We start from the raw sequence: 26,863 nt of genomic DNA, 5'->3' as shown, positions 1-26,863 counted from the left end.
CATTTGAGCACTTGTCTCAAATACATTGTTACAGTTGTTGGTTAGCTAGCTAGCTAACTGTATCCATATTAGCATTGACATAAAATAAGTCAAAACAAGACAAAGGTATCAAGAACAATATGAAACTAGCTGAAATGAGTCATTTACGATTCCCCACATGGCAGTTTCTTGTCATTGTTAGTAGCGATCTGGACTTCTGCTCCGTTGCAGTGTGTGCATCGTTTTTGTGATGTTGTCAGCTAACCTATCTATGGGAATTGTGTTTTTAGGCTCAACATCAGCTAAACTGCAATAATCCTAGGCCTGTAGGCACAGTGGAAAACAGCTTCCAGACAGGAACCCTGGGCCTTGGGCAGGCCTGACTGACCCCCCTTCAAAGTTCACAGTAAAAACCCAGGGTCATATTCATTAGGGCACACTGTAGCAAAAGAAAACATTCAGGTAGTCTATTCAGTTGGAGTTAGTTTTCTTCCATGTGTTGCCTAATGAAAATGACCCAGGACTAAGAGACACCACCTACAGTAGCTCAATGAGCTAAGTATTTTACAGTTTATAGTCTTTCTGGTCTCTGGTCTAGTTCTGTCCTAGTAATTCCTTGGGTTGTTGTCGGACACCGAGAGTGGGGGTGTGCTGGTGTTTGGTGCGGCCACAAGGGAGCCGAGCTCTGGGGCGTATGGCTGCAGGCCCAGTTGCTTGCTGTCCTTGAGTTTGCGGACCACCACGCGGCAGAAGTCCTCGCTGTGACGGTGGCAGGTGTCAAGGAGCTGGCGGACCTTGGCAGTGCGCGTGGCCCGGTTCACCACCAGCTCATAGTCCTCGTGCATCAGGAGAGAGCATGCAAGCAGAGCGTCCAGGCTCTGGTTCAGGCAGGCCTCCGTCATCTTGGAGACGATTTCCTCGCGCCGTGCAGCGATCCAGCATGCCATGGGGCCCAAGCCGAGGGGGTTTGATGGCAGGGTGAAATCTGGGGAAGGTGGGGGGCAAAGTAGGTATTAGATGAGAGGTAATATACAGTGCCTAAAGAAAGTATACGCACCAAGACTTATTCGACAATTTAGATATGGTGTCACAGATCTACACACAATACCCCATAATGTCAAATTGGAATTTCGTTTTACATAAAATTAAAATTAAATGCTTAAATTTCTTGAGTCAATAAGTATTCAATCCCTTTTATGGCATGCATAAATATGTTCTGGAGTAAACATTAGCTTTTTTTAAATGTAACCTTTATTTTACAAGGCAAGACAGTGAAGAACAAATTCTTATTTTCCAATGACAGCCTAACCCGACCAAACCCTCCCCTAACCCGGACAACATTGGGCCAATTGTGTGCCCCCCTATGTGACTCCTGATTAAGGCCAGTTGGGATACAGCTCGGGATCTAACCATGGATCGAACCAGGGTCTGTAGTGACGTATCTAGCACTGAGTTGCAGTGCCTTAAACCACTGTGCCACTCGGGAGCCTACTGTGCTTAACAAATCACATAATATAAGTTGCATGGACTCACTTGTGTTCAGTAATAGTTATTAACATGACTTGAATGAATACCCAATCTCTACCTCACACACAAATATCTGTAAGGTCCCTCAGTTAAGTAGTGAATTTCAAGCACAGATTCAACCACAAAGGCCAGGAAAGTGTTCCAATGCCTCTCAAAGTAGGGCACCTATTGGTAGATGGGTAAAAAAAATAACAAAGCAGACACTTAATATCTCTTTGATAATGATGAAGTTATTAATTACACTTTGGATGGTTGTATTAATACGCAGAGTCACTACAAAGTTTCAAGCCTCCTTCCTAACTTAGTTGCCAGAGAGGAAGGAAATCGCTCAGTGATTTCACCAGGAAGCCAATGGTGATTTGAAGACAGTTACTGTTTAATGCCTGTGATAGGAGAAAATTAAGAATGGTTCAGCAACATTGCAGTTACTTCACAATTCTAACCTAATTGACAGAGTGAAAGGGAAGCCTGTACAGAATACAAATATTCCAAAACATGCATCCTGTTTGCAACAAGGCACTAATGTAATACTGCAAAAAAATGTGGCAAAGCAATTTTATTTTTGTACTGAATTTAAAGTGCTATGTTTGGGGCAAATCCAATACATTACTGAGTACCACTCTCCCTATATATTTTCAAGCACAGTGATGGCTGCATCATGTAATGGGTATCCTTGTAATCGTTAAGGACTGAGGATTTTTTTCAGGATAACAAAAATAAATGAAATGGAGCAAAACAGGCAAAATCCGAGAGGAAAACCTGGTTCAGTCTGCTTTCCACCAGACACTGGAAGATGAATTCACCTTTCAGCAGGACAATAACCTAAAACACAAGGTCAAATCTACACTGGCGTTGATTACCAAGAAGACAGTGAATGTTCCTGAGTGGCCGAGTTACAGATTTGACTTAAATCTAAGGCAAGTGTGGAAAGCTCTTAGAGACTTACCCAGAAAAACTCACAGCTGTAATTGCTGCCAAAAATGCTAAATCCCACCCTGTGCCACTGGGTCCTGGACTTCCTGACGGGCCTCACCCTAGGTGGTGAAGGTAGGAAACAACACCTCCACTTCGCTGATTCTCAACACACGGGCCACATCAAGGGTGCGTGCTCAGCCCCCTCCTGTACTCTGTTCACCCATGACTGCATGGCCACGCAGACCTCCAACTCAATCATCAAGTTTGCAGACAACACAACAGTAGTAGGCCTGATTACCAACAATGACAAGACAGCCAAGACAGCCTACAGGCAGACGGTGAGGGCCCTGGCGGCGGAGCCAAGAAAATAACCTCTCCGTCAACAAAATGAAGGAACAGATCATGGACTTCAGGAGACAGCAGAGAGAACACGCCCCGCTCCACATTGACAGGGTAGAGAAGGTGAAAAGCTTCAAGTTCTGCGTACACACCACTGACAATCTGAAATGGTTGTAAGTCGCTCTGGATAAGAGCGTCTGCTAAATGACTTAAATGTAAATGTAAATGTCCACCCAAAGGATCACCACTTTATTTTAAGAATGTGAAATGTCAGAATAATAGTGATTTATTTCAGCTTTTATTTCTTTCATCACATTCCCAGTGCTTCAGAAGTTTACACACATGCACACATGCACACATGCACACATGCACACATGCACACATGCACGCATACACACATACACACATACACACATACACACATACACACATACACACATACACACATACACACATACACACATACACACATACACACATACACACATACACACATACATACATACATACATACATACATACATACATACATACATACATACATACATACATACATACATACATACATACATACATACATACATACATACATACATACACACATACACACATACATACATACATACACATACATACATACATACATACATACATACATACATACATACATACATACATACATACATACATACATACATACATACATACATACATACATACATACATACAATTAGTATTTGGTAGCATTGCCTTTAAATTGTTTAACTTGGGTCAAATGTTTCAGGCAGCCTTCCACAAGCTTCCCACAATACGTTTGGTGAATTTGGGCCCATTCCTCCTGACAGATCTGGTGTAACTGAGTCAGGTTTGTTGGCATCCTTGCTCACACACGCTTTTTCAGTTCTGCCCACACATTTTCTATAGGACCGAGGTCAGGGCTTTGTGATGGCCACTCCAATACCTTGACTTTGTTGTCCTTAAGCCATTTTGCCAAAACTTTGGAAGTATGCTTGGGGTCATTGTCCATTTGGAAGATCCATTTGCGACCAAGCTTTAACATCCTAACTGATGTCTTGAGATGTTGCTTCAATATATGCACATAATTTTCCTATCTCATGATGCCATCTATTTTGTGAAGTGCACCAGTCCCTCCTGCAGCAACGCACCCCCATAACATGATGCTGCCACCCCCTTGCTTCATGGTTGGGATGGTGTCCTTCGGCATGCAAGCATTCTTCCTCCAAACATAACGATGGTCATCATGCCCAAACAGTTATATTTTTGTTTCATCAGACCAGAGGACATTACTCCAAAAAGTACGATGTGCAGTTACAAACCGCAGTCTGGCTTTTTTATGGTGGTCAATCCCAGTGGCTTCTTCCTGGCAGAGCGGCCTTTCAGGTTATGTCGATATAGGACTTGTTTTACTGTGGATATCGATACTTTTGTACCTGTTTCCTCCAGCATCATCACAAGGTCCTTTGCTGTTGTTCTGGGATTGATTTGCTCCTTTCGCACCAAAGTATGTTAATCTCTAGGAGACAGAAAGCGTCTCCTTCCTGGGCGGTATGATGGCTGCGTGGTCCAATGGTGTTTATACTTGCATACTATTGTTTGTACAGATGAATGTGGTACCTTCAGGCGTTTGGAAATCACTCTCAAGGATGAGCCAGACACGTGGTGGTCTACAATTCTTTTTCTGAGGTCTTGGCTGATTTTCCCATGATGTCACACAAAGAGGCACTGAGTTTGAAGGTAGGCCCCTGAAATACATCCACAGGTACACCTCCAATTGACTCAAATGATGTCAATTAGTTTTTTAGAAGCTTCTAAAGCCATGACATCATTTTCTGGAATTTTCCAAGCTTTTTTAAAGGCACAGTCAACTTAGTGTATGTAAACTTCTGACCCCACTGGAATTGTGGTACAGTGAATTATAAGTGAAATAATCTCTGTAAACAATTGTTGGAAAAATGACTTGTCATGCAAAGTAGATGTCCTAACCGACTTGCCAAAACTATAGTTTGTTAACAAGAAATTTGCGGAGTGGTTGAAAAACGAGTTTTAATGACGCCAACCTAAGTGTATGTAACCTTCCGACTTCAACTGTACATATGTGTAGCAATATTAAAGTAACATAAGTTTGATTTATTTTATACATTTTTTTGTACATATTTTTACTTTACAGATATGCAAAGTCAGGATGGTGTTCTCCGTTTTGCTCTGACCCCCCCAAGTGTCAAATAGCTAATACACACAGTACATTCGGAAAGTATTCTAAAATTGATTACATATCTTTCCCCCCATAATGACAAAGCAAAAAAAACATATTTTTTGCAAATGTATACCTTATTTACATAAGTATTCAGACCCTTTGCGATGAGGCTCTGGTGGAACCTGTTTCCATTGATCATTCTTGAGATGTTTCTACAACTTGATTGGAGTCCACCTGTGGTAAATTCAATTGATTGGACAGGCACACACCTGTCTATATAAAATGGTCCCACAGTTGACATTACCTGTCAGAGCAAAAATCGAGCCATGAGGTTGAAGAAATTGTCTTTAAAGCTCAGAGACAGGATTGTGTCAAGGCACAGATCTGGGGAAGGGTACCAAAAAATGTATGCAGCATTGAAGGTCCCCAAGAACTCAGTGGCCTCCATCATTCTCAAATGGAAGAAGTTTGGAACCACCAAGAGTCTTCCTAGAGCTGGTTGGCCAGCCAAACTGAGCAATCTGGGGAGAAGGGCCTTGGTCAGGGAGGTGACCATGAACCCAATGGTCACGGTAGGGACTTGGAGACTAGTCAGGATCGAGGGAAAGATGAACGGAGCAAAGTACAGAGAAATCCTTGATGAAAACCTGCTCCAGAGCGCTCAGGACCTCAGACTGGATTGAAGGTTCACCTTCCAACAGGACCACAACCCTGAGCACATAGCCAAGTCAATGCAGGAGTGGCTTCTGGACAAGTCTCAATTTCCTTGAGTGGCCCAGACGTGAACCCGATCTAACATCTCTGGAGTGACCTGGAAATAGCTTTGCAGTGACGCTCCCCATACAACCTGACAGAGCTTGAGAGGATCTGTAGAGAAGAATGGGAGAAACTCCCCAAGTACAGGTGTATCAAGCTTGTAGCGTCAGATGATTTGAGGCTGTAATCGCTGCCAAAGGTGTTTTAACAAAGTACTGAGTAAAGGCTCAGAATACTTATGTAAAATGTGATATTTCATTTTTATTTTGCTTTGTCATTTTGGGGTATCGTGTGCAGTTTGATTTAATACACTTTAGAATAAGGCTGTAACGTAACAAAACGTGGAAAAGCTCAAGGGGTCTGAATACTTTTTGAATGCACTGTACATAAATTCAGAAAAAAAAGAAACAGCCATTTTTCAGGACCATGTCTTTCAAAGATAATTTGTAAAAATACAATTAACTTCACAGATCTTCATTGTAAAGGGTTTAAACACTGTTTCCCATGCTTTTCAATGAACCATAAACAATTAATGAACATGCACCTGCGGAACGGTCTTTAAGACACTAACAGCTTACAGACGGTAGGCACAGGGCACAGTCATGAAAACTTAGGACACTAAAAAAGAGGCCTTTCTACTGACTCTGGAAAAACAACAAAAGAAAGATGCCCAGGGTCACTGCTCATCTGCGTGAACGTGCTTTAGGCATGCTGCAAGGGGGCATGAGGTCTGCAGATGTGGCCAGGGCAATAAATTGCAATGTCCGTACTGTGAGACGCCTAAGACAGTGTTACATGGAGACAGGATGGACAGCTGATCATCCTCGCAGTGGCAGACCACGTGTAACAACACCTGCACAGGATCGGTACAGCCGAACTTCACACCTACGGGACAGGTACAGGAGAGCAACAACAACTGCCCGAGTTAAACCAGGAGCGCCCAATCCCTCCAGCAGTGCTCAGACTGTCCGCAATAGGCTGAGAGAGGCTGGACTGAGGACTTGTAGGCCTGTTGTAAGGCAGGTCCTCACCAGACATCACCAGCAACAATGTCGCCTATGGGCACAAACCCACCGTCGCTGGACCGGACAGGACTGGCAAAAAGTGCTCTTCACTGATGAGTTGCGTTTTTTTCTCACCAGGGGTGATGGCAGATTCCCATTATTCGTCGAAGGAATGAGCGTTACACCGAGGCCTGTACTCGATTTGGAGGTGGAGGGTCCGTCATGGTCTGGGGCGGTGTGTCAGCATCATCGGACTGAGCTTGTTGTCATTGCAGGCAATCTCAATGCTGTGCATTACAGGGAAGACATCCTCCTCCCTCATGTGGTACCCTTCCTGCAGGCTCAGGACCCTCCAGCATGACAATGCCCTCCCAGCCAATCAGAGTTATTTTCTTCACAAATGGCTTTTATTACAGAAATACTCCTCAGCACCTGAGGCTGGCGTAGTCACATGTGGTCTGTGGTTGTGAGGCCGGTATGAAGTATTGCCAAATTCTCTAAAACGACATTGGAGGCAGAAATGTCTATTCTCTGGAAACAGCTCTGGTGGACATTCCTGCAGTTATGCCAATTCCTGCAGGCCAATTGCACGCTCCCTCAAAACTTGAGACATCTGTGGCATTGTGTTGTGTGACAAAACTACACAAATTAAAGTGGCATTTTATTGTCCCCAGCACAAGGTGCACCTGTGTAATGATCATGCGATTTCATCAGCTTCTTGATATGTCACACCTGTCAAGTGGATGGATTATCTTGGCAAAGGAGAAATGCTCACTAATAAGGGATATAAAGATATGTGCACAACATTTGAAAGAAATAAGCTTTCGGTGCTATTTTGTGTGTAGATTTATTATTTCAGCTCATGAAACATGGGACCAACACTTTACATGTTGCGTTTATATATTTGTTCAGTTTATTTCTTAATTCCAGTCTTCTACTTCTAGATTTGTGTGTATTGTTCTGAATTGTTAGATATTACTGTACTGTTGGAGCTAGAAACACAAGCATTTCTCTACACCCACAATAACATCTACAAAATTTGTATGCAACAACAAAAATAATCTTTGATTAAGATTTTCTACAAAGTATTGACTCAGGGGTGTGAATACTTATGTATGTGAGGAATACTTATGTATATTGTGGATTAAATATATTTAATCCACTTTGAACTCAGGCTGTGACACAACAAAATGGTGAATAACTCAAGGGATATGAATACTTTCTGAAGGCACTGTAGGTAGTGAGACTAGGAGGGTGTAATGTTAGTCATGTTGTGATTTCGTTGTGAACTTCCTTCACCTGGCTGTGGTTGGTATGGCTGTGACTTCAGGGTGAGGTTGTCCAGGTGCATCACACACTCCGTCTCCGGCAGGCCTGGTTTGAGGGGAATATCGAGGTTATTCAGCGGCCTGGCACTCTGGGGGTAGTCGTTGAGGTGGTTGTCCTCTAGGGTCCGCTTTCTGAGGGGCTCCAGGTTGTGGGACATGAACGACATGAGGGATACTTCTAGGAGGGGTGAGAAGGAGGGGTTGGGGGGGAATGAGAGACGAGGAGAGATGGGTGTCAATCAGAGGATGCTCCTCCAGGGAAGAAGAGGAGGATATTCTCCTCATTAACTTGAGGAAAGATGTGTCAATTCAAAGTATTTTCAAAAGAGAAGAATATACAACGCAGCAACAGAATAGTACTCAGGAAACTCTTCAGCAGTCATTTGCAGCTGTCAATCACAGTACAGGAAAGGAGGTAGGCTTACCTTTAAAAGGTGGGGCATTGGTGCTAGTGAGGGAGCTCGGTCGGGAGATGTCCGTGTCCTGGGAGGAGCAAGACCCAGAGCCAGAGCTTCCCTATGGCAGTGAGAGAAGGACGGTAAGAAAATCTGGTTACCGCTCCAATCTACTACACCTTCCTAATATTGAGTTGTTCCCCCTTTTGCACTCAGAACAACCTCAATTTGTTTTGGCATGGACTCTACAAGGTGTCCGTAGGGATGCATTCCATAGGGATGCTGGCCCATGTTGACTCAAATGCTCACAGTTGTGTTAAGTTGTCTGGATGTCCTTTTGATGGTGGACCATTCTTGATACACACGGAAAACTGTTGAGCGTGAAAAACCAGCAGCATTGTAGTTCTTGACACACTCAAACCGGTGTGTCTGGCACCTACTACCGTGTCCCGTTCAACCTCTGAATGACATAATTCAGAAATGGATTGTGTATGTGTCTCAAGGCTTAAAAAGTATTACACTGCTCAAAAAAAATAAAGGGAACACTAAAATAACACATCCTAGATCTGAATGAATTAAATATTCTTATTAAATACTTTTTTCTTTACATAGTTGAATGTGCTGACAACAAATCACACAAAAATGATCAGTGGAAATCAAATTTATCAACCTATGGAGGTCTGGATTTGGAGTCACACTCAAATTAAAGTGGAAAACCACATTACAGGCTGATCCAACTTTGATGTAATGTCCTTAAAACAAGTCAAAATGAGGCTCAGTAGTGTGTGTGGCCTCCACGTGCCTGTATGACCTCCCTACAACGCCTGGGCATGCTCCTGATGAGGTGGCGGATGGTCTCCTGAGGGATCTCCTCCCAGACCTGGACTAAAGCATCCGTCAACTCCTGGACAGTCTGTGGTGCAACGTGGCGTTGGTGGATGGAGCGAGACATGATGTCCCAGATGTGCTCAATTGGATTCAGGTCTGGGGAACGGGCGGGCGGAGGAACCCAGGGCCAAACGCACCAGCATATGGTCTCACAAGGGGTCTGAGGATCTCATCTCGGTACCTAATGGCAGTCAGGCTACCTCTGGCGAGCACATGGAGGGCTGTGCGGCCTCCCAAAGAATTGCCACCCCACACCATGACTGCCAAACCGATCATGCTGGAGGATGTTGGAGGTAGCAGAATGTTCTCCACAGCGTCTCCAGACTCTGTCATGTCTGTCACTTGCTCAGTGTGAACCTGCTTTCATCTGTGAAGAGCACAGGGCGCCAGTGGCGAATTTGCCAATCTTGGTGTTCTCTGGCAATGCCAAACGTCCTGCACGGTGTTGGGCTATAAGCACAACCCCCACCTGTGGACGTCGGGCCCTCATAACACCCTCATGGAGTCTGTTTCTGACCGTTTGAGCAGACACATGCACATTTGTGGCCTGCTGGAGGTCATTTTGCAGGGCTCTGGCAGTGCTCCTCCTGCTCCTCCTTGCACAAAAGGGGAGGTAGCATTCCTGCTGCTGGGTTGTTGCCCTCCTACGGCCTCCTCCACGTCTACTGATGTACTGGCCTGTCTTCTGGTAGCGCCTCCATGCTCTGGACACTACGCTGACAAACACAGCAAACCTTCTTGCCACAGCTCGCATTGATGTGCCATCCTGGATGAGCTGCACTACCTGAGCCACTTGTGTGGGTTGTAGACTCCGTCTCATGCTACCACTAGAGTGAAAGCACCGCGAGCATTCAAAAGTGACCAAAACATCAGCCAGGAAGCGTTGGAACTGAGAAGTGGTCTGTGGCTACCACCTGCACAACCACTCCTTTATTGGGGGTGTCTTGCTAATTGCCTATAATTTCCCCCTGTTGTCTATTCCATTTGCACAGCAGCATGTGAAATGTATTGTCAATCAGTGTTGCTTCCTAAGTGGACAGTTTGATTGACTTGGAGTTACATTGTGTTGTTTAAGTGTTCCCTTTATTTTTTTGAGCAGTGTATTTTATCCTGTCTCCACCCCTTCATCTACACTGATTTGAAGTGGATTTAACAAGTGACATCAATAAGGAATCATAGCTTTCACCTGGATTCACCTTGTCAATCTATGTCATGGAAAGAGCAGGTGTTCCAAATGCTTGTATTATTGGTTGAAATTATGTTGGATTTAAGACTTGATTTAGACATGTTATTTGGTCTTGTTTCAATGTTGATAGTGCAATGGAATGTTTAAATCAATGTCATTGTTTCAACGCCATGCCATCAATCTAAATAAAGACGGACTGTATATTGAAATGAAAGGAGAAGGCACAGTCCAACGATTCCTGCCTGAACAGTGACTCCTACTGTTAGGAAGAGGTAATGCACTTAAGTTAGAATTGGTCTACCATCCAGGAGTGTACCATCCAGATGCCGACCTCTATAAAAACCTGCTTAGCTTTGGTAACAAACAAGCTGTGTATGTTTCAGTTTTAGCTATCATGTCAACACATGTTGACATTGATCAGCTTCCATATTCATTTGCGTAATCTACCAAAATAACATTGAATAGTTGAAAGTAACAAACGTTTCCTACACAAGCTGTATGTGGAGTGAGTTTGGGTTTATGTAGGCTACATTGACATCTGATGTGTCCAACAAAGGACACCATCATTTTATCGAGTAGCTAGGGTATACTGTCATTCATCCATGCTAGGGTATACTGTCATTCATCCATGGTTGGGTATACTGTCATTCATCCATGCTAGGGTATACTGTCATTCATCCATGCTAGGGTATACTGTCATTCATCCATGCTAGGGTATACTGTCATTCATCCATGCTAGGGTATACTGTCATTCATCCATGCTAGGGTATGTCATTCATCCATGCTAGGGTATACTGTCATTCATCCATGCTAGGGTATACTGTCATTCATCCATGCTAGGGTATACTGTCATTCATCCATGCTAGGGTATACTGTCATTCATCCATGCTAGGGTATACTGTCATTCATCCATGCTAGGGTATACTGTCATTCATCCATGCTAGGGTATACTGTCATTCATCCATGCTAGGGTATACTGTCATTCATCCATGCTAGGGTATACTGTCATTCATCCATGCTAGGGTATACTGTCATTCATCCATGCTAGGGTATACTGTCATTCATCCATGCTAGGGTATACTGTCATTCATCCATGCTAGGGTATACTGTCATTCATCCATGCTAGGGTATACTGTCATTCATCCATGCTAGGGTATACTGTCATTCATCCATGCTAGGGTATACTGTCATTCATCCATGCTAGGGTATACTGTCATTCATCCATGCTAGGGTATACTGTCATTCATCCATGCTAGGGTATACTGTCATTCATCCATGCTAGGGTATACTGTCATTCATCCATGCTAGGGTATACTGTCATTCATCCATGCTAGGGTATACTGTCATTCATCCATGCTAGGGTATACTGTCATTCATCCATGCTAGGGTATACTGTCATTCATCCATGCTAGGGTATACTGTCATTCATCCATGCTAGGGTATACTGTCATTCATCCATGCTAGGGTATACTGTCATTCATCCATGGTTGACTGGATCTTTGGAAGTTTAGAAGTACATTTAAGACATTTACATTTAAGTCATTTAGCAGACGCTCTTATCCAGAGCGACTTACAAATTGGTGCATTCACCTTATGACATCCAGTGGAACAGTCACTTTACAATAGTGCATCTAAAACTTAAGGGGGGGGGGGTGAGAGGGATTACTTATCCTATCCTAGGTATTCCTTAAAGAGGTGGGGTTTCAGGTGTCTCCGGAAGGTGGTGATTGACTCCGCTGTCCTGGCGTCGTGAGGGAGTTTGTTCCACCATTGGGGGGCCAGGGCAGCGAACAGTTTTGACTGGGCTGAGCGGGAGCTGTACTTCCTAAGTGGTAGGGAGGCGAGCAGGCCAGAGGTGGATGAACGCAGTAGTTACTATTTGCCTTATAAATAGGATGCCAAATTCACGATATTAATAATACACTTTTATCTTTTGATATAGTCTTTTATATGAAGGATGTTGGTTGATTTCACATTTTATCTACAAGTTCTTAATATGTTGGGTTCACATCTCCATCAAAAAAATGAAGTTGAAGAATATGAATACATCCGATCAAATTTCATTTGAAGTGCATTTAAAAAGTTTGATTTAGTGACATTTAGTACATTTTTGTGTGCAAATGTATTAAAAATAAAAAACGGAAATATCACATTGACATAAGTGTTCTGACATAAGTGTTCTCAGTACCTTGTTGAAGCACCGTTGGCAGCGATTACAGCCTCGAGTCTTCTTGAGTATGACACTACAAGCTTGGCACACCTGTATTTGGTGAGTTTCTCCCATTCTTCGCTGCAGATCCTCTCTAGCTCTGTCAGATTGGATGTGGAGCGTTGCTGCACAGCTATTTTCAGGTCTCTCCAGAGATGTTCGATCGGGTACAAGTCCGGGCTCTGGCTGGGCCACTCAAGGACATTCAGAGACTTGTCCCAAAGAAACTTCAGCATTGTCTTGGGTCTGTGCTTAGGGTTGTGGTCCTGTTGGAAGGTGAACCTTCACCCCAGTCTGAGGTCCTGAGCAGGTTTTCATCAAGGATCTCTCTGTACTTTTCTAATTTCACCTTTCCCTCGATCCTGACTAGTCTCCCAGTCCCTGCCACTGAAAAATGTCATCACAGCATGATGCTGCCACCACCATGCTTTAGGGATTATGCCATGTTTCCTCCAGGCGTGACGTTTGGCATTCAGGTTTGGTTTCATCAGATCAGAGAATCTTGGTCTGAGTGTCTTTAGGTGCCTTTTGGCAAACACCAAGCAGGCAGTCATGTGCCTTTTACTGAAGAGTGGCTTCCGTCTGGCCACTCTACCATAAATGCCTGATTGTTGGGATCTGCAGAGATGGTTGTCTTTCTGGACGGTTCTCCCATCTCTACAGAGGAACTCTGGAGCTCTGTCAGAGTGACCAACGGTTTCTTGGTCACCTCCCTGACCAAGGCCCTTCTCCCGCGATTGCTCAGTTTGGCCGGGAAACCAGCTCTAGAAATAGTCTTGATGGTTCCAAGCTTCTTCCTTTTTAGAATGATGGAGGCCACTGTGTTCTTGGAAACCTTCAATGCTGCAGACATTTTTTGGAACCCTTCCAAAGATCTGTGCCTCGATTACAACCCTCTCTCTGAGCTCTACAGACAATTCCTTCGATTTCATGCCTTGGTTTTTGCTCTGACGTGCACTGTCAACTGTGGGACCTCATATAGACAGGGTCTTTCCAAATCATGTTCAATCAATCAATTTACCACAAGATGCACCTGAACTCGATTTTGAGTCTCATAGCAAAGGATCTGAATACTTAGGTAAATAACGTATTTCACATTTGATATTTGTATACATTTGCTAAAATTAGCTTCTTTCCCTCAAATGTTGTGCAGAAATGTATTTTACATCCCTATTAGTGAGCATTTCTTGTTTGCCAAGATAATCCATCCGCCTGACTAGGGACAATAAAAGGCCACTTTAAAATGCAGTTTTTCACACAACATAATGCCACAGATGTCTCAAGGTTTAATGTCCACCAGAGCTGTTGCCAGAGAATTGAATGTTTATTTCTCTACCATAAGCTGCCTCCAAGATCGTTTTAGAGAATTTGCCAGTACGTCCAACCGGCTTCCTCACCTGCGGGATCGTCTGATGGGGGGTGCTGAGGAGTATTTCTGTCTGTAATAAAACCCTTTGGTGGGGAAAAACTCATTCTGATTGGCTAGGGCTCCCTAGTGGGTGGGCCTATGCCCTTCAAGGATCACTCATGACTGCAATTTACGAGATGCCCATATCCAGAGTGACAATGCCCATATCCAGAGTGAGTGCCTACATTTTCATACTGGTCCCCTGTGGGAATCGAACCCACAACCCTGGTGTTACAAGTGCCATGCTCTACTAACTGAGCCACACGGATCCAACACCCCTGCCCGGTCATGTGAAATTCATAGATTAGGGCCTTATGAATTTAATTAAATTGACTGATTTCCTGATATGAAATGAAACTCATAAAATCATTGAAATTGTTGCGTTGATATTTTTATTCAGTATAATATACACAGTACCCGTCAATAGATTGAACACACCTACTCATTCCAGGTCTTTTCTTTATTTTTTACATTTTAAAAAAGTGTTAAACAAAAGATTATTTAAAGTAGCCACCCTTTGCCTTGATGACAGCTTTGCACACTCTTAGCATTCTCTCAACCAGCTTCCATGAGATTGTGAGCTGGACTGCGTTTCAATTAACAGGTGTGCCCTGTTAAAAGTTCATTTGTGGAATTTCTTAACTTCTTAATGCGCTAGAACCAATCAGTTGTGTTGTGACAAGGTAGGGGGGTATACAGAAGATAGCCCTAATTGGTAAAAGTCCATATTATGGCAAGAAAAGCTCAAATAAGCAAAGAAATGACAGTCCATCATTACTTTAAGACATGAAGGTCAGTCAATTCGGAAAATTTCAAGAAATTTGAAAGTCTCTTCAAGTGCATTCGCAAAAACCATCAAGCGCTATGATGAAACTGGCTCTCATGAGGACTGCCACGGGAAAGGAAGACCCAGAGTTACCTCTTCTGCAGAGGATAAGTTCAGTAGAGTTAACTGCACCTCAGATTGCAGCACAAATAAATGCTTCACAGAGTTCAAGTAACAGACACATCTCAACATCAACTGTTCAGAGGAGACTGCGTGAAATCAGGCCTTCATGGTCAAACTGCTGCAAAGAAACCACTACTAAAGGACACCAATAAGAAGAGACTTGCTTGGGCCAAGAAACACGAGCAATGAACATTAGACCGGTGGAGATCTGTCCTTTACTCTGATCAGTCCAAATTAGAGATTTTTGAACGAATGATCTCTGCATGTGTGTTTCTCACCGGTGAAGCATGGAGGAGGAGGAGGTGTGGGGGTGCTTTGTAGTGCATTGACTGCTTTCAGAATACGTTTCCCTCCTATGGCTGTCACAACTTGAATGCGCCTCGAGAGGAATATTTATCTCGCATTAAACCACACGACCTCAAGCCGACTAAGGTAAACTATTCTACTATGTTGTTGTCTGATGTTCTTTCAACAATGTTACATGGCAAATATAGTAGTACTGGAAAGTTATATCCTGAGTGATAAAGTAGAGGCTTTGAATTACTTATCCAGCAGCTAGAGTACGCAACGTACAGCTGTCTGAGTTGAGCGCCGCTGTGAAGTACATTATAAACGATTTAAATCCCCTTCATCTGAACATTGGCGTTTCAGCAACAATCATGCATGTCCGTTCTGTGCACGCGGCATAACTGAGAAAATCGAATATTTGAGAATACATTTGTATTCTGTCTGCATTAAGCTGTGTCATCTCAAACCAAACCAGCCCCCCCCAAGAGATTTTTATTGATCTACACCGATCTCATAAACGTCCTCTCCAGAATCTATATGACGGAAATCCATTGCAGTGACAGAACTTTATCCCCCTGTGGATGGTGCTCTTTCAAAGGTCAGTGTACTCACTTGCCAGGGACTGGGGTTGTCCTTCAGAATGTTTAAAATCTTCTCCTCCCTCTCCTTCTCACCCGCCACGGGTGTGGCAGAGTAGCAGCCTGCCCTCCTCATCAGCTAGAGAGAGAGAGGGGGACGAGAAAGAGAGGGAATATGATATACGATGCCACAGATGCATATCACTGTGTACATTTTCTTCCACCTCCTAATGTTGAAGAATAAAGTAAAAGTAGGCGGTGTCGGAATATTTGTACCGAAACGTCAAGTCATCCATTTGTCTCTCGGTTCGTCATTTGTCGAGTCATCTATTTCAAGCCATATCACGAAACACGACGCTGCAAACCCTGGTCAGGTCTGATGTCATCAAATTTGTGCAACGAAAACCTTTCACAATACACACATACAGTGTTACTTGAGTCACACTGAATGACTTGGAACTCTTTATATATATTGACAAACGTGTTTGCACTGCCAAACAGATCCTGCCAAATTATTTTCCTTGTGACCTGTGTCCTGTGCAGTCTCGCACTGACTGACCTTTGACTTCTTGACCTCCAGCACGGCCTCCAGGATGTCAATTTCATCAAACCTCCTCAGCATTGGCTCCAGCTCTATCACACACACTGCACAAGACAGGGAGAAGTGGTTATGACTCTGTAGATTTCAGGGTCAAATGTATACTTGCAACACCTACATAGATAATACATTAATAATACATTGAAATATTGCGCTAGACATGTTGATCAAGGACGGTTTCAGCTCAGAGTAACAAGGTAAGGTGACAGGGGCAGATCCAGAATCAGACAGAACCTTAACTAACCATTTGGGTTAGGAAAGCACCAAACTGATCTGAGATCTGTGTCTAGGGGCAACTTCATCCTATGTTAAGGTAATGAGTTGGAGGTCATGGCCCTTACAAATGAATTGAGGTCAAAGTTAAGAGCTCGTAAGCTAAAATATGATTTGAACGATGCAGCAACACTGATCAGCAGCATCAGCTTGTTGGCCTGCCCAGGTTCCTGGAGGGAAGTGGACTGGGTGTGAGGGGATGGAGAGGCTCGCCTCATAGGGAGTTTCTCCGGACTACTGCCGAGGTGTGGTGGTCTAATTGCCGCCGAAGTATCACCCAGGTGGGTGCTACACTTCTTGTGGTGGACGATCCAGCCTAACTACAAAGGAAGAGCTGTGAACGTCGAAGACGACGAGGTGCCCGATGAAGCACTCTGGGACCTGTCTGTCAGAGGATCTCTACCTCCCTGCCTGGCTGCACCATCAATGCTCTCTCCCTCTCTGCTTTTCCAAACTGCATCTGAAGTTGTGGAAGACTATTGCCCAAGAACTCCCTTATTTGACTTAAGTGACTTTGAGATTCTACTTGTAATGAAAAACGCTATAGAAAATAAATATACTATTATTATTATTATGTCTCTTACTGAAAAAGCAGGGCCGTTCGTCAGGGTTGGCAGTCCAGCCGCAGGTCATGAGGTTGATGAGTGTCTCCCTGCTGGGGATGTCCCCTGGTAGACAGTCCAGGCCTATGTCGGGACGTATCCCACGCAGTACGCTGAACATGACCTGCATGGGATTGGTTGCCTCTGTACAGAAAACATACCAATTCTCACTCAGCGTTTTAGTTCCGAATGAAGATTTAATATCACTTGAGGCTGGAAATCCCACCGCTGCCACCAACTATATTTGCTCTTTGTTTTTCCTTTTTTCGAGGATGCAGAGGACCAGAAACGTCAACTCATGAGTTTGGTATATGTCACTGACTACAAACACAGTGAGGTCATGTGGCTAATCTATATCTATGGAAGCATATAGCTGACAGAATTATATTTTTTTGAATGAAGCTACAGTATATGCTTCCACAAAAGTCAGGTCAATGTTGGCAAATGCAATGCATTCTAACAGTGAAGAAAGAATCTACACAATGACTTACCTTCAAATGGTATCCTCCTGGATAGCACCTCCCACATAATGATAGCGTAACTAAAAATGGGAACATCACGAAAAACAGGAACATCACATTATTTGGCCCACAGTTAGAATAGCAGCCTCTGGGGACAAAAAACCACTTATGTCAGATGAGTTGGCCTTCCCTTAAAGGGAGGAAGTCACAAATGTAATTTCCTCAGTCTTATACCAACACAATTTCCAGTGACAAAATGACTCAGTCATAATGACATCTGTTCAAGTCCCAAAAGCCCCAGTGAATGTAAATCAGAGGTTAGGGGAAGTTGAAGGGCTAGTGTCATATCTTTTTTTCTACGTTTCCTTTTTGACATATTCGCTCTAACAAAGGATTCATTTAAGGCGGCGTTCATCTAGAAAGGGCAAGCTACCTATAGTCAATCACTGAGATGAAATTGAAATTGGAGCTTAACACAAAGTACCTCACTGTTTGTGAGGAATGTGGTCCGATTTACCGTCAGCTAAGTAATAGACGTGCCTTGTAGTTTTACCGTAGGTTAAATAATAAACGTGCCTTGCGGTACAGAGACTTCTCTTAGAAAGTTATGTCAAAAATCCTTAGCTGGCTGACACACTTCTGCTCCTCTCCCTTTAAAAAGATACACTGAGAATGTTGTAGTTGTGTTGTAAAGTGGTGGGTCACCACAGAAAGACTTGCTCAACTTCCAGAGAAACATATTTTCTATTCAAATTTCACCCACGTTTCAAATTGCATTTGACTCACATAGGATTTGGTTAAGGGAGTTATTGTCAGTCATTATTACTGCAAAACAAAAACAATGTAAATCATTGAGTAGATCTGGGTAGGTTTTATATTACACATTGAATCGTGAAGGCACCTTTAAGACAGTGGTCTGAAGAAATGTTAATATTCTTCCTCGGTAGCCCGGATGTCATATCACTTCATACTTTAGCCGAGTGCACGGATTTTCATTGTCATGCCAGAGATGCGCTGTAAAGCACAAAGAGATCTGTCAACATAGCTAGAACTCAAACCCTGGTTCTGGTTGGCTGGCTCACCTGTAGATGTCGTGTTTGAAGACTGCACAGCGGTTTTTGGAGGGTTCGTACTCCTCTGGGGGCATGTAGATGATGGTGCCTCCCATCTCAGGTGGCTTGGATCCCGAGCCTTTACTGATCGACAGCTGGCGCCACTTAGACAGGCCAAAGTCTGCTATCTGGACAGACATTTACATTACATTTGAGTCATTTAGCAGATGTTCCTACCCAGATAGACTTACAGTTAGTGCATTCATCTTAAGATAGCTAGGTGAGACAACCGCGTATCAGAGTCGTAGCCCTAGGTACATGTTTCCTCAATAAAGATGTTGTCAACAAAGTCAGTACAGGTAGGAAAAGACAAGTGTAAACTTATGAGAATAAGACAGATATCTTATTTAAAGATACTCTTTGAAGAGGGTTTCAGACGTTTCCAGAAGATGGACTCTCTGCTATCCTAGCATCAGGTGGAAACTGGTTATACCATTGGGATGCAGGAACAGGGAAGAGCTTGGATGGGGCTGAGCGGGAGCTGCCCTCCTGTAGGGGTGGGATAGGCCAAGAGACCAGATGTGGCAGAAGAGTGGTCGGGTTGGGGTGTAGACAACAATGACAACAACCTGTTGCAGAGCTGGGTCGTGTTCAGTAGGGCACACGTAAACAAACTGTTTTGCAGCGAAAAAGTGAAAATCAATGTTCTTATTGGACATGGAGTCCAAGTAGTACCGACCCACTTTGCTCAACGTTCTCTCCCTGCAGAACACAACCCTGGACTTCCAAAAAGACACTGACAATCAGACTAACCAAATATTTAGGTCTACATTAGGGGTCTCCAACTTTTTCTAGCATGAGATCTACTTTTAAAATGATAAAACATGTTACGAGCTAGTTATTATTTTTCGCTTTTCCCTCTCAAAATCATTGTTCATTGAGTATTTCTCAGTGACAATGGAAAGTGGAGTTGGTGCACAACCAAATGAAATTTGGGCCAAGTTAAAAGACACATTAGGCAACTAGCATGAAAATAAGGACAAATTAAGATCCAATTGGTTGATGCAGGATGGTTGCTTTGGATAATGGAGTGCATTCATTCATATTCTAACCGTCTCTCCTGACCCCCACTGGCTTTCGCCGACTGGTCAAGCACCGGTTCAGATGTTGCTCTACCGGAGTTCCACAGTTAATAGAGTCACTGCTCTTAGCTTCACAACTGACATTTTTGGACCAGCGATATCTGCCCCATGAGCATGCCGAGTCGGACAGCAGAGTGGGTCGTCTAGGATTTCGTACTGAGGTAAGTCGTATTGCACGCCCATGAATGTGCTGGTTGTCATACCGCTGCTGCCACTTCAATGGCATTTGAGAACATGTTTGAAACATGAACACACTAGCTAGCTCCATTCGAACTACTGACTCGAGAAATAAGCACATCTACCCGCTGTCATGGCGTTGAAATACCTGCTCAACAAAACTGCAGACACAGGCTGTGAACAAGCGATTCAGTCGCATTCTCTTTACTGTGTCGCCACCATGCTCGATGCTATGTACAAGGACCACTACTTCGATGCAGACAAGAAACAGGGTTTATGTGAAATGTTACATACACAGCTGGACAGGATGGAAACAGGACAAAGTGACAGTACGCACTGAGGAAGAGAGGCCATGGACAGACAGAGCTGAAACTTCATGTAAAGCAGTGAAATCCTGGTTGAGAATGAAACTGAACAAATGAAACAGCACAGAAAGTAAGTGAAAGAAATAAGTTCTGATTATGTTTTACTGGTAAATGAGGAGATACAGTTGAAGTCGGAAGTTTACATACACCTTAGGCAAATTCATTTAAACTCACTTTTTCACAATTTCTGACATTTAACCCTAGTAAAAACTCCCTGTCTTAGGTCAGTTAAGATCACCACTTTATTTTAAGAATGTGAAATGTCAGAATAATAGTAGAGAGAATGATTTCTTTCTGGTTTTATTTCGTTCATCACATTCCCAATGGGTCAGAAGTTTACATGCTCCCAAATGCTAATTGAGTGTATTGCCTTTAAATTGTTTAACTTGGGTCAAACGTTTCGGGTAGCCATTCCTCCTGACAGAGCTGGTGTAACCGAGTCAAGTTTGTAGGCCTCCTTGCTCGCACACGCTTTTTCAGTTCTGCCCACAAATTTTCTATAGGATTGAGGTCAGGGCTTTGTGATGGCCACTCCAATACCTTGACTCTGTTGTCCTTAAGCCATTTTGCCACAACTTTGGAAGTATGCTTGGGGTCATTGTCCATTTGGAAGACCCATTTGCAACCAAGATTTAACTTCCTGATTGATGTCTTGAGATTTTGCTTCAATATATCCACATCATTTTCCTATCTCATGATGCCATCTATTTTGTGAAGTGCACCAGTCCCTCCTGCAGCAACGCACACCCACAACATGATGCTGCCACCCCCGTGCTTCATGGTAGGGATGGTGTTCTTCGGCTTGCAAGCCTCCCCCTTTTTTCTCCAAACATAACGATCATAATCATAATCATGATAATAATCATGGACAAACAGTTCTATTTCTGTTTCATCAGACTGGAGGACATTTCTCCAAAAAGTATGATCTTTGTCCCCATGTGCAGTTGCAAACCGTAGTCTGGCTTTTTTGTGGCGGTTTTGGAGCAGTGGCTTCTTCCTTGCCGAGCGGCCTTTCAGGTTATGTCAATATTGCACCTGTTTTACTATGGATATAGATACTTTTGTACCCATTTCCTCCAGCATCTTCACAAGGTCCTTTGCTGTTGTTCTGGGATTGATTTGCACTTTTCGCACCAAAGTACGTTCATCTCTAGGAGACAGAACGATTCTCCTTCCTGAGCGGTATGACGGCTGCGTGGTCCTGTGGTGTTTATATTTGTGTACTATTGTTGAACATGGTACCTTGAAGCGTTTGGAAATTGCTCCCAAGGATGAACCAGACTTGTGGAAGTCAAACATTTATTTTCTGAGGTCTTGGCTGATTTCTTTTGATTTTCCCATGATGTCACGCAAAGAGGAACTGAGTGTGAAGGTAGGCCTTGAAATACATCCACAGGTACACCTTCAATTGACTCAAATGAGGTCAATTAGCCTATCAGAAGCTTCTAAAGCCATGACATCATTTTCTGGAATTTTCCAAGCTGTTTAAAGGCACCGTCAACTTACTGTATGTAAACTTCTGACCCACTGGAATTGTGATACAGTGAATTATAAGTGAAATAATGCACTGCCCTATGGGATTCCCAATCACAGCCGGATGTGATACAGCCTGGATTCAAACCAGGGACTGTAGTGACGCCTCTTGCACTGAGATGCAGTGCCTTAGACCGCTGTGTCCATGTGTGTGTGCGTTAACTGTACTAGAATGCTTAAAAGCCTGCATAAGTTTAAAAATAACGGTTATCAGTTTCTATGGCAAGGAAAATATCGGAATATCGGTATCGGCCAAATATGTAATATCGGTGCATCACTAATTGAAACCATGAAGACAACTGTCATACTAAATGTAAATTAAAATGTAACAAATTGCCTTTGCAAACAGGAATTATACTTTATAATGTGAGCCCAAGCTGAATAAGACTGAGGTTGACACACACACACCTTGATATGAAACTCTCCATCCAGCAGAATGTTCTGTGTCTTGAGGTCGTGGTGCAGGAGGGGGGGGGTCATGTTGTGTAGGAAGTTCACCCCCAGAGCTATCTCGTACAGGACACGCAGCCTCAACGACCAGGCCAGCGGGGGGTAAAGGTTATTCTACAGAGTGTGGGAGGAGACAAGGGGAAAGAGTACATGTGAAAAAAAGTCTACACAGAAGGTAGAGTGGAAATAGTAGGGAGAGAACGAGAAAGTGAAACAGAATGTATTGGTTCGAAAATTCGTCATTGGCTTTGATACTACAGTGAAGAGGCGACTCCGGGATGCTGGCCTTCTAGGCAGAATTGCAAAGAAAAAGCCATCTCTCAGACTGGCCAATAAAAAGAAAAGATAAGATGTGCAAAAGAACACAGACACTGGACAGAGGAACTCTGCCTAGAAGGCCAGCATCCCGGAGTGGCCTCTTCATTGTTGACCTTGAGACTGGTGTTTTGCGTGTACTATTTAATGAAGCTGCCAGTTGAGGATTTGTGAGATTTGTGTCTGTTTCTCAAACTAGACACTCTAATGTACTTGTCCTCTTGCTCAGTTGTGCACCGGGTTCTCCCACTCCTCTTTCTATTCTGGTTAGATCCAATTTACGCTGTTCTGTGAAGGGAATAATACACAGCGTTGTACGAGATCTTCAGTTTCTTGGCAATTTCTTGCATGGAATAGCCTTTATTTCTCAGAACAAGAATAGACTGATGAGTTTCAGTAGAAAGTTCATTGTTTCTGGCCATTTTGAGCCTGCAATCGAACCCACAAATGCTGATGCTCCAGATACTCAAAAGAAGGCCAGTTTTATTGCTTCTTTGAAATCAGCACAACAGTTTATTGCTGTGCTAACATAATTGCAAAAGGGTTTTCTAATGATCAATTAGCCTTTTAAAATGATTAACTTGGATTAGCCAACACAACATGCTATTGGAACACAGGAGTGATGGTTGCTGAAACTGGCCTCTGTACACCTATGTTGATATTCCATTAAAAGAATCTGCCGTTTCCAGCTACAATAGTCATTTACAAAATTAACAATATCTACACTGTATTTCTGATAAATTTTATGTTATTTTAAAGGACCAGAAAATGTACGGTAGTATATATATATATTATTTTTTATTACTTTTTTTATTTTATTAATTTTTTAACATTTGTTTTGGGGGGGGGGTTGGAAAAAAAATGTGGGGCTCAAAACAGATGGCCCCACCGACCATGAATGACGATTCGCCGCCATATACAATAATAACAGGTTTTCGGAGTACCACAGCCTCTTATAAATGGACAGGTTTCTTCTGTATTGAGAACGAAGAAAGTGTTGCCAAGAAAAGGTTAGTCAAAAATATCCTGATTACGGTTAAAGAGCCATAAACACTTTGTACCAACATTGCAGCACTCGCATTTCCCGTCCTAGTAGGAGCATAGCAGTAACCTGATACCAAAACCTGAATTGTCCGTTTTATTTAACTAAGGTAAGTTGACTGAGAACACATTCTCATTTACAGCAACTACCTGGGGAATAGTTACAGGGGAGAGGAGGGGGATGAGTGAGCCAATTGTTAGCTGGGGATGATTAGGTGACAGTGATGGTATGAGGGACAGCTTGGGAATTTAGCCAGGACACCGCGGTTAACACCCCTACTCTTACGATAAGTGCCATGGGATCTTTAGTGACCACAGAGAGTCAGGACACCTGTGTAACATCCCATCCAAAAGACAGCACACTACACAGGGCAATGTCCCCAATCACTGCCCTGGGGCATTGGGATATTTTTTTAGACCTGAGAAAATAGTGCCTCCTACTGGCCCTCCAACCCCACTTCCAGAAGCATCTGATCTATCCATCTAGGGACCAACCAGGAATGCCAAAAGGTTATCTAATCATGACCCTGCTTAGCTTCAGAAACAAGCCAGCATTGGGATGCGGGGTGGTATGCTGCTGGCCGCTTCAGTGGCTGCTTCTCCATTGAAAATGATTGAACTCATACTAGAACTCTGTTTGAAACAGTTGGAGAAAAAAAATTCCACCCCATAGACTGATATGGCAAGAGACTCAGTCCCGACTCCCTTGTTTATGCACGTACACTGTTCTTACGAAGTGTATGTAGGCCTACCTCGTGAAGCAGCTGATCCAGCGAGCCATTGCTCACGTACTCGGTGACGATGCCGAAGGACTCAGGCTCGTCGCACACGCCAAAGATCTGGATGATGTAGTTGAACCTGGCCTTGTGGAGCACTGCCGCCTCCTCCAGCAGGCAATTCCTCTCCCTGCAAACACAGTCCTGGATTAGGTCACCTTTTGGCATTCCTGTCATGGTGTTCATGATGGCACGTGGATTAACATTCCTGTTGCTTTCTCATGTGTATAGAGAAAGCACAGTCTCCCATTCACCCATTCATAGGGGCATGAGAAGAAATCAAGGTCTCTACCACTCTGCTGCTGTTACTGATTGTCAGTCCAAAATGTAGACAGCAGCAGCAGCATTCTGTAAGGCAATCGCAAGGGGCCTCTGGATAAATGAATCAACATCTAATTTGAGTAGGCGATGACTGATTCTAGCCAGACAAAACCGAATGGCATAGTCCTACTTAATCTGGTGGAATGACTTGAACAAAAATACCTTTCGCCAACAGGAGAATCCAATTTCAGGCACTTGATGGCAACGGTGGTCCGCCAATCGGAATGCAGTGCCTTGAACACGCTTCCGAACCCACCTTTGCTCAGGTAATGTAAATCCGTCAGCTTTTGATAGGAGATCACCGGTAGATTGCTCGTGAGACTACAAAGGTTCACACAGCCCATGTGGTGCTGCTCCATAATTATTGTGAGCTTAGAAAAAAGGAACTCTTTCAAGGTCCTTTGTCTAAAAGAGAAAGGGGAATTGGGGGTTCCTGTTTCCCGACGAAACGAAAAAGCCCATTGGTGGAGTGACAGAGCAGAGCATCGATTGATAAATTCTCCATTCAGTTTAGGTACAATAGCCACTTCACTTGATGACGTTTGACTCGCAAGCCAACCACGTCTGTTTTGCCCCATAGTTGTGCCCGCATTGGTTTTGTTGCTAAACAACCAACCCGTCTATAGACGGCCTCATAGATAAGTCAAATTTGAACATTTCCAATAATACATCACCTTTGTACACAAAAGATCCATTAAATTATTCACGTGTCTTAAAGGCTGCTAAAACATTTCTTTCCACTCACAGCCAAAGATGATCTGTTTTTATATGAATCCACTATCTGTCATGTTTCTGGATGACGACGTCGCTGCTCCAGTGAGCACTGAGTGCAGGTGTTATCAGCTCTCTGAAACCGGATCTGGAACGATGGCAACAACCATGAAATGATGTGTACGCGAATGTGAGAAGATTACACTGAAAACAACGGTTGACCATCTTGGACGCTGTCACCAGTTCATACACTGCTCAAAAAAATAAAGGGAACACTAAAATAACACATCCTAGATCTGAATGAATTAAATATTCTTATTAAATCATTTTTTCTTTACATAGTTGAATGGGCTGACAACAAAATCACACAAAAATGATCAATGGAAATCAAATTGATCAACCCATGGAGGTCTGGATTTGGAGTCACACTCAAAATTAAAGTGGAAAACCACATTACAGGCTGATCCAACTTTGATGTAATGTCCTTAAAACAAGTCAAAATGAGGCTCAGTAGTGTGTGTGGCCTCCACGTGCCTGTATGACCTCCCTACAACGCCTGGGCATGCTCCTGATGAGGTGGCAGATGGTCTCCTGAGGGGTCTCCTCCCAGACCTGGACTAAAGCATCTGCCAACTCCTGGACAGTGTGGTGCAACGTGGCGTTGGTGGATGGAGCGAGACATGATGTCCCAGATGTGCTCAATTGGATTCAGGTCTGGGGAACGGGCGGGCCAGTCCATAGCATCAATGCCTTCCTCTTGCAGGAACTGCTGACACACTCCAGCCACATGAGGTCTAGCATTGTCTTGCATTAGGAGGAACCCAGGGCCAACCGCACCAGCAGATGGTCTCACAAGGGGTCTGAGGATCTCATCTCGGTACCTAATGGTAGTCAGGCTACCTCTGGCGAGCACATGGAGGGCTGTGCGGCCCCCCCAAAGAAATGCCACCCCACACCATGATTGACCCACCGCCAAACCGGTCATGCTGGAGGATGTTGCAGGCAGCAGAACGTTCTCCACGGCATCTCCAGACTCTGTCACATCTGTCACATGTGCTCAGTGTGAACCTGCTTTCATCTGT

At 43.7% G+C, this 26,863-nt stretch overlaps 1 protein-coding gene across 1 annotated transcript; it reads right to left on the bottom strand.

Moving 5' to 3' along the window:
- Positions 1–25,429, bottom strand: LOC124010027 (receptor-interacting serine/threonine-protein kinase 2-like). Its single transcript, XM_046322332.1, has 11 exons — positions 25,233–25,429; positions 24,726–24,879; positions 22,576–22,731; positions 18,981–19,138; positions 17,929–17,978; positions 17,420–17,581; positions 16,524–16,609; positions 15,999–16,103; positions 8,489–8,579; positions 8,035–8,241; positions 1–964 (listed from the first exon to the last, which is right to left on the bottom strand). The coding sequence occupies exons 1-11, from the start codon at positions 25,427–25,429 to the stop codon at positions 585–587; spliced, it is 1,746 nt and encodes a 581-aa protein (XP_046178288.1). The 3' UTR covers positions 1–584.
- Positions 25,430–26,863: the final 1,434 nt, after the last annotated feature.

Source organism: Oncorhynchus gorbuscha, linkage group LG22, assembly GCF_021184085.1.
Source record: "Oncorhynchus gorbuscha isolate QuinsamMale2020 ecotype Even-year linkage group LG22, OgorEven_v1.0, whole genome shotgun sequence".
Classification (NCBI taxonomy): domain Eukaryota; kingdom Metazoa; phylum Chordata; class Actinopteri; order Salmoniformes; family Salmonidae; genus Oncorhynchus; species Oncorhynchus gorbuscha.
Note: the sequence above shows the minus strand (reverse complement) of the source record. Positions and strands in the feature narration are given on the sequence as shown.

Bases quoted from the DNA above. Each gene is read 5' to 3' on its own strand.
- LOC124010027 (XM_046322332.1), bottom strand. From the start codon at position 25,429: ATGGAGCAGCACCACATGGGCTGTGTGAACCTTTGTAGTCTCACGAGC. The intron at 24,880-25,232 runs GTATTTTTGTTC...CTGTGTTTGCAG, and splicing joins GATTCTCCTGTTGGCGAAAG to GGAGAGGAATTGCCTGCTGG. The intron at 8,242-8,488 runs GTAAGCCTACCT...CACCCCTCCTAG, and splicing joins CAATGCCCCACCTTTTAAAG to AAGTATCCCTCATGTCGTTC.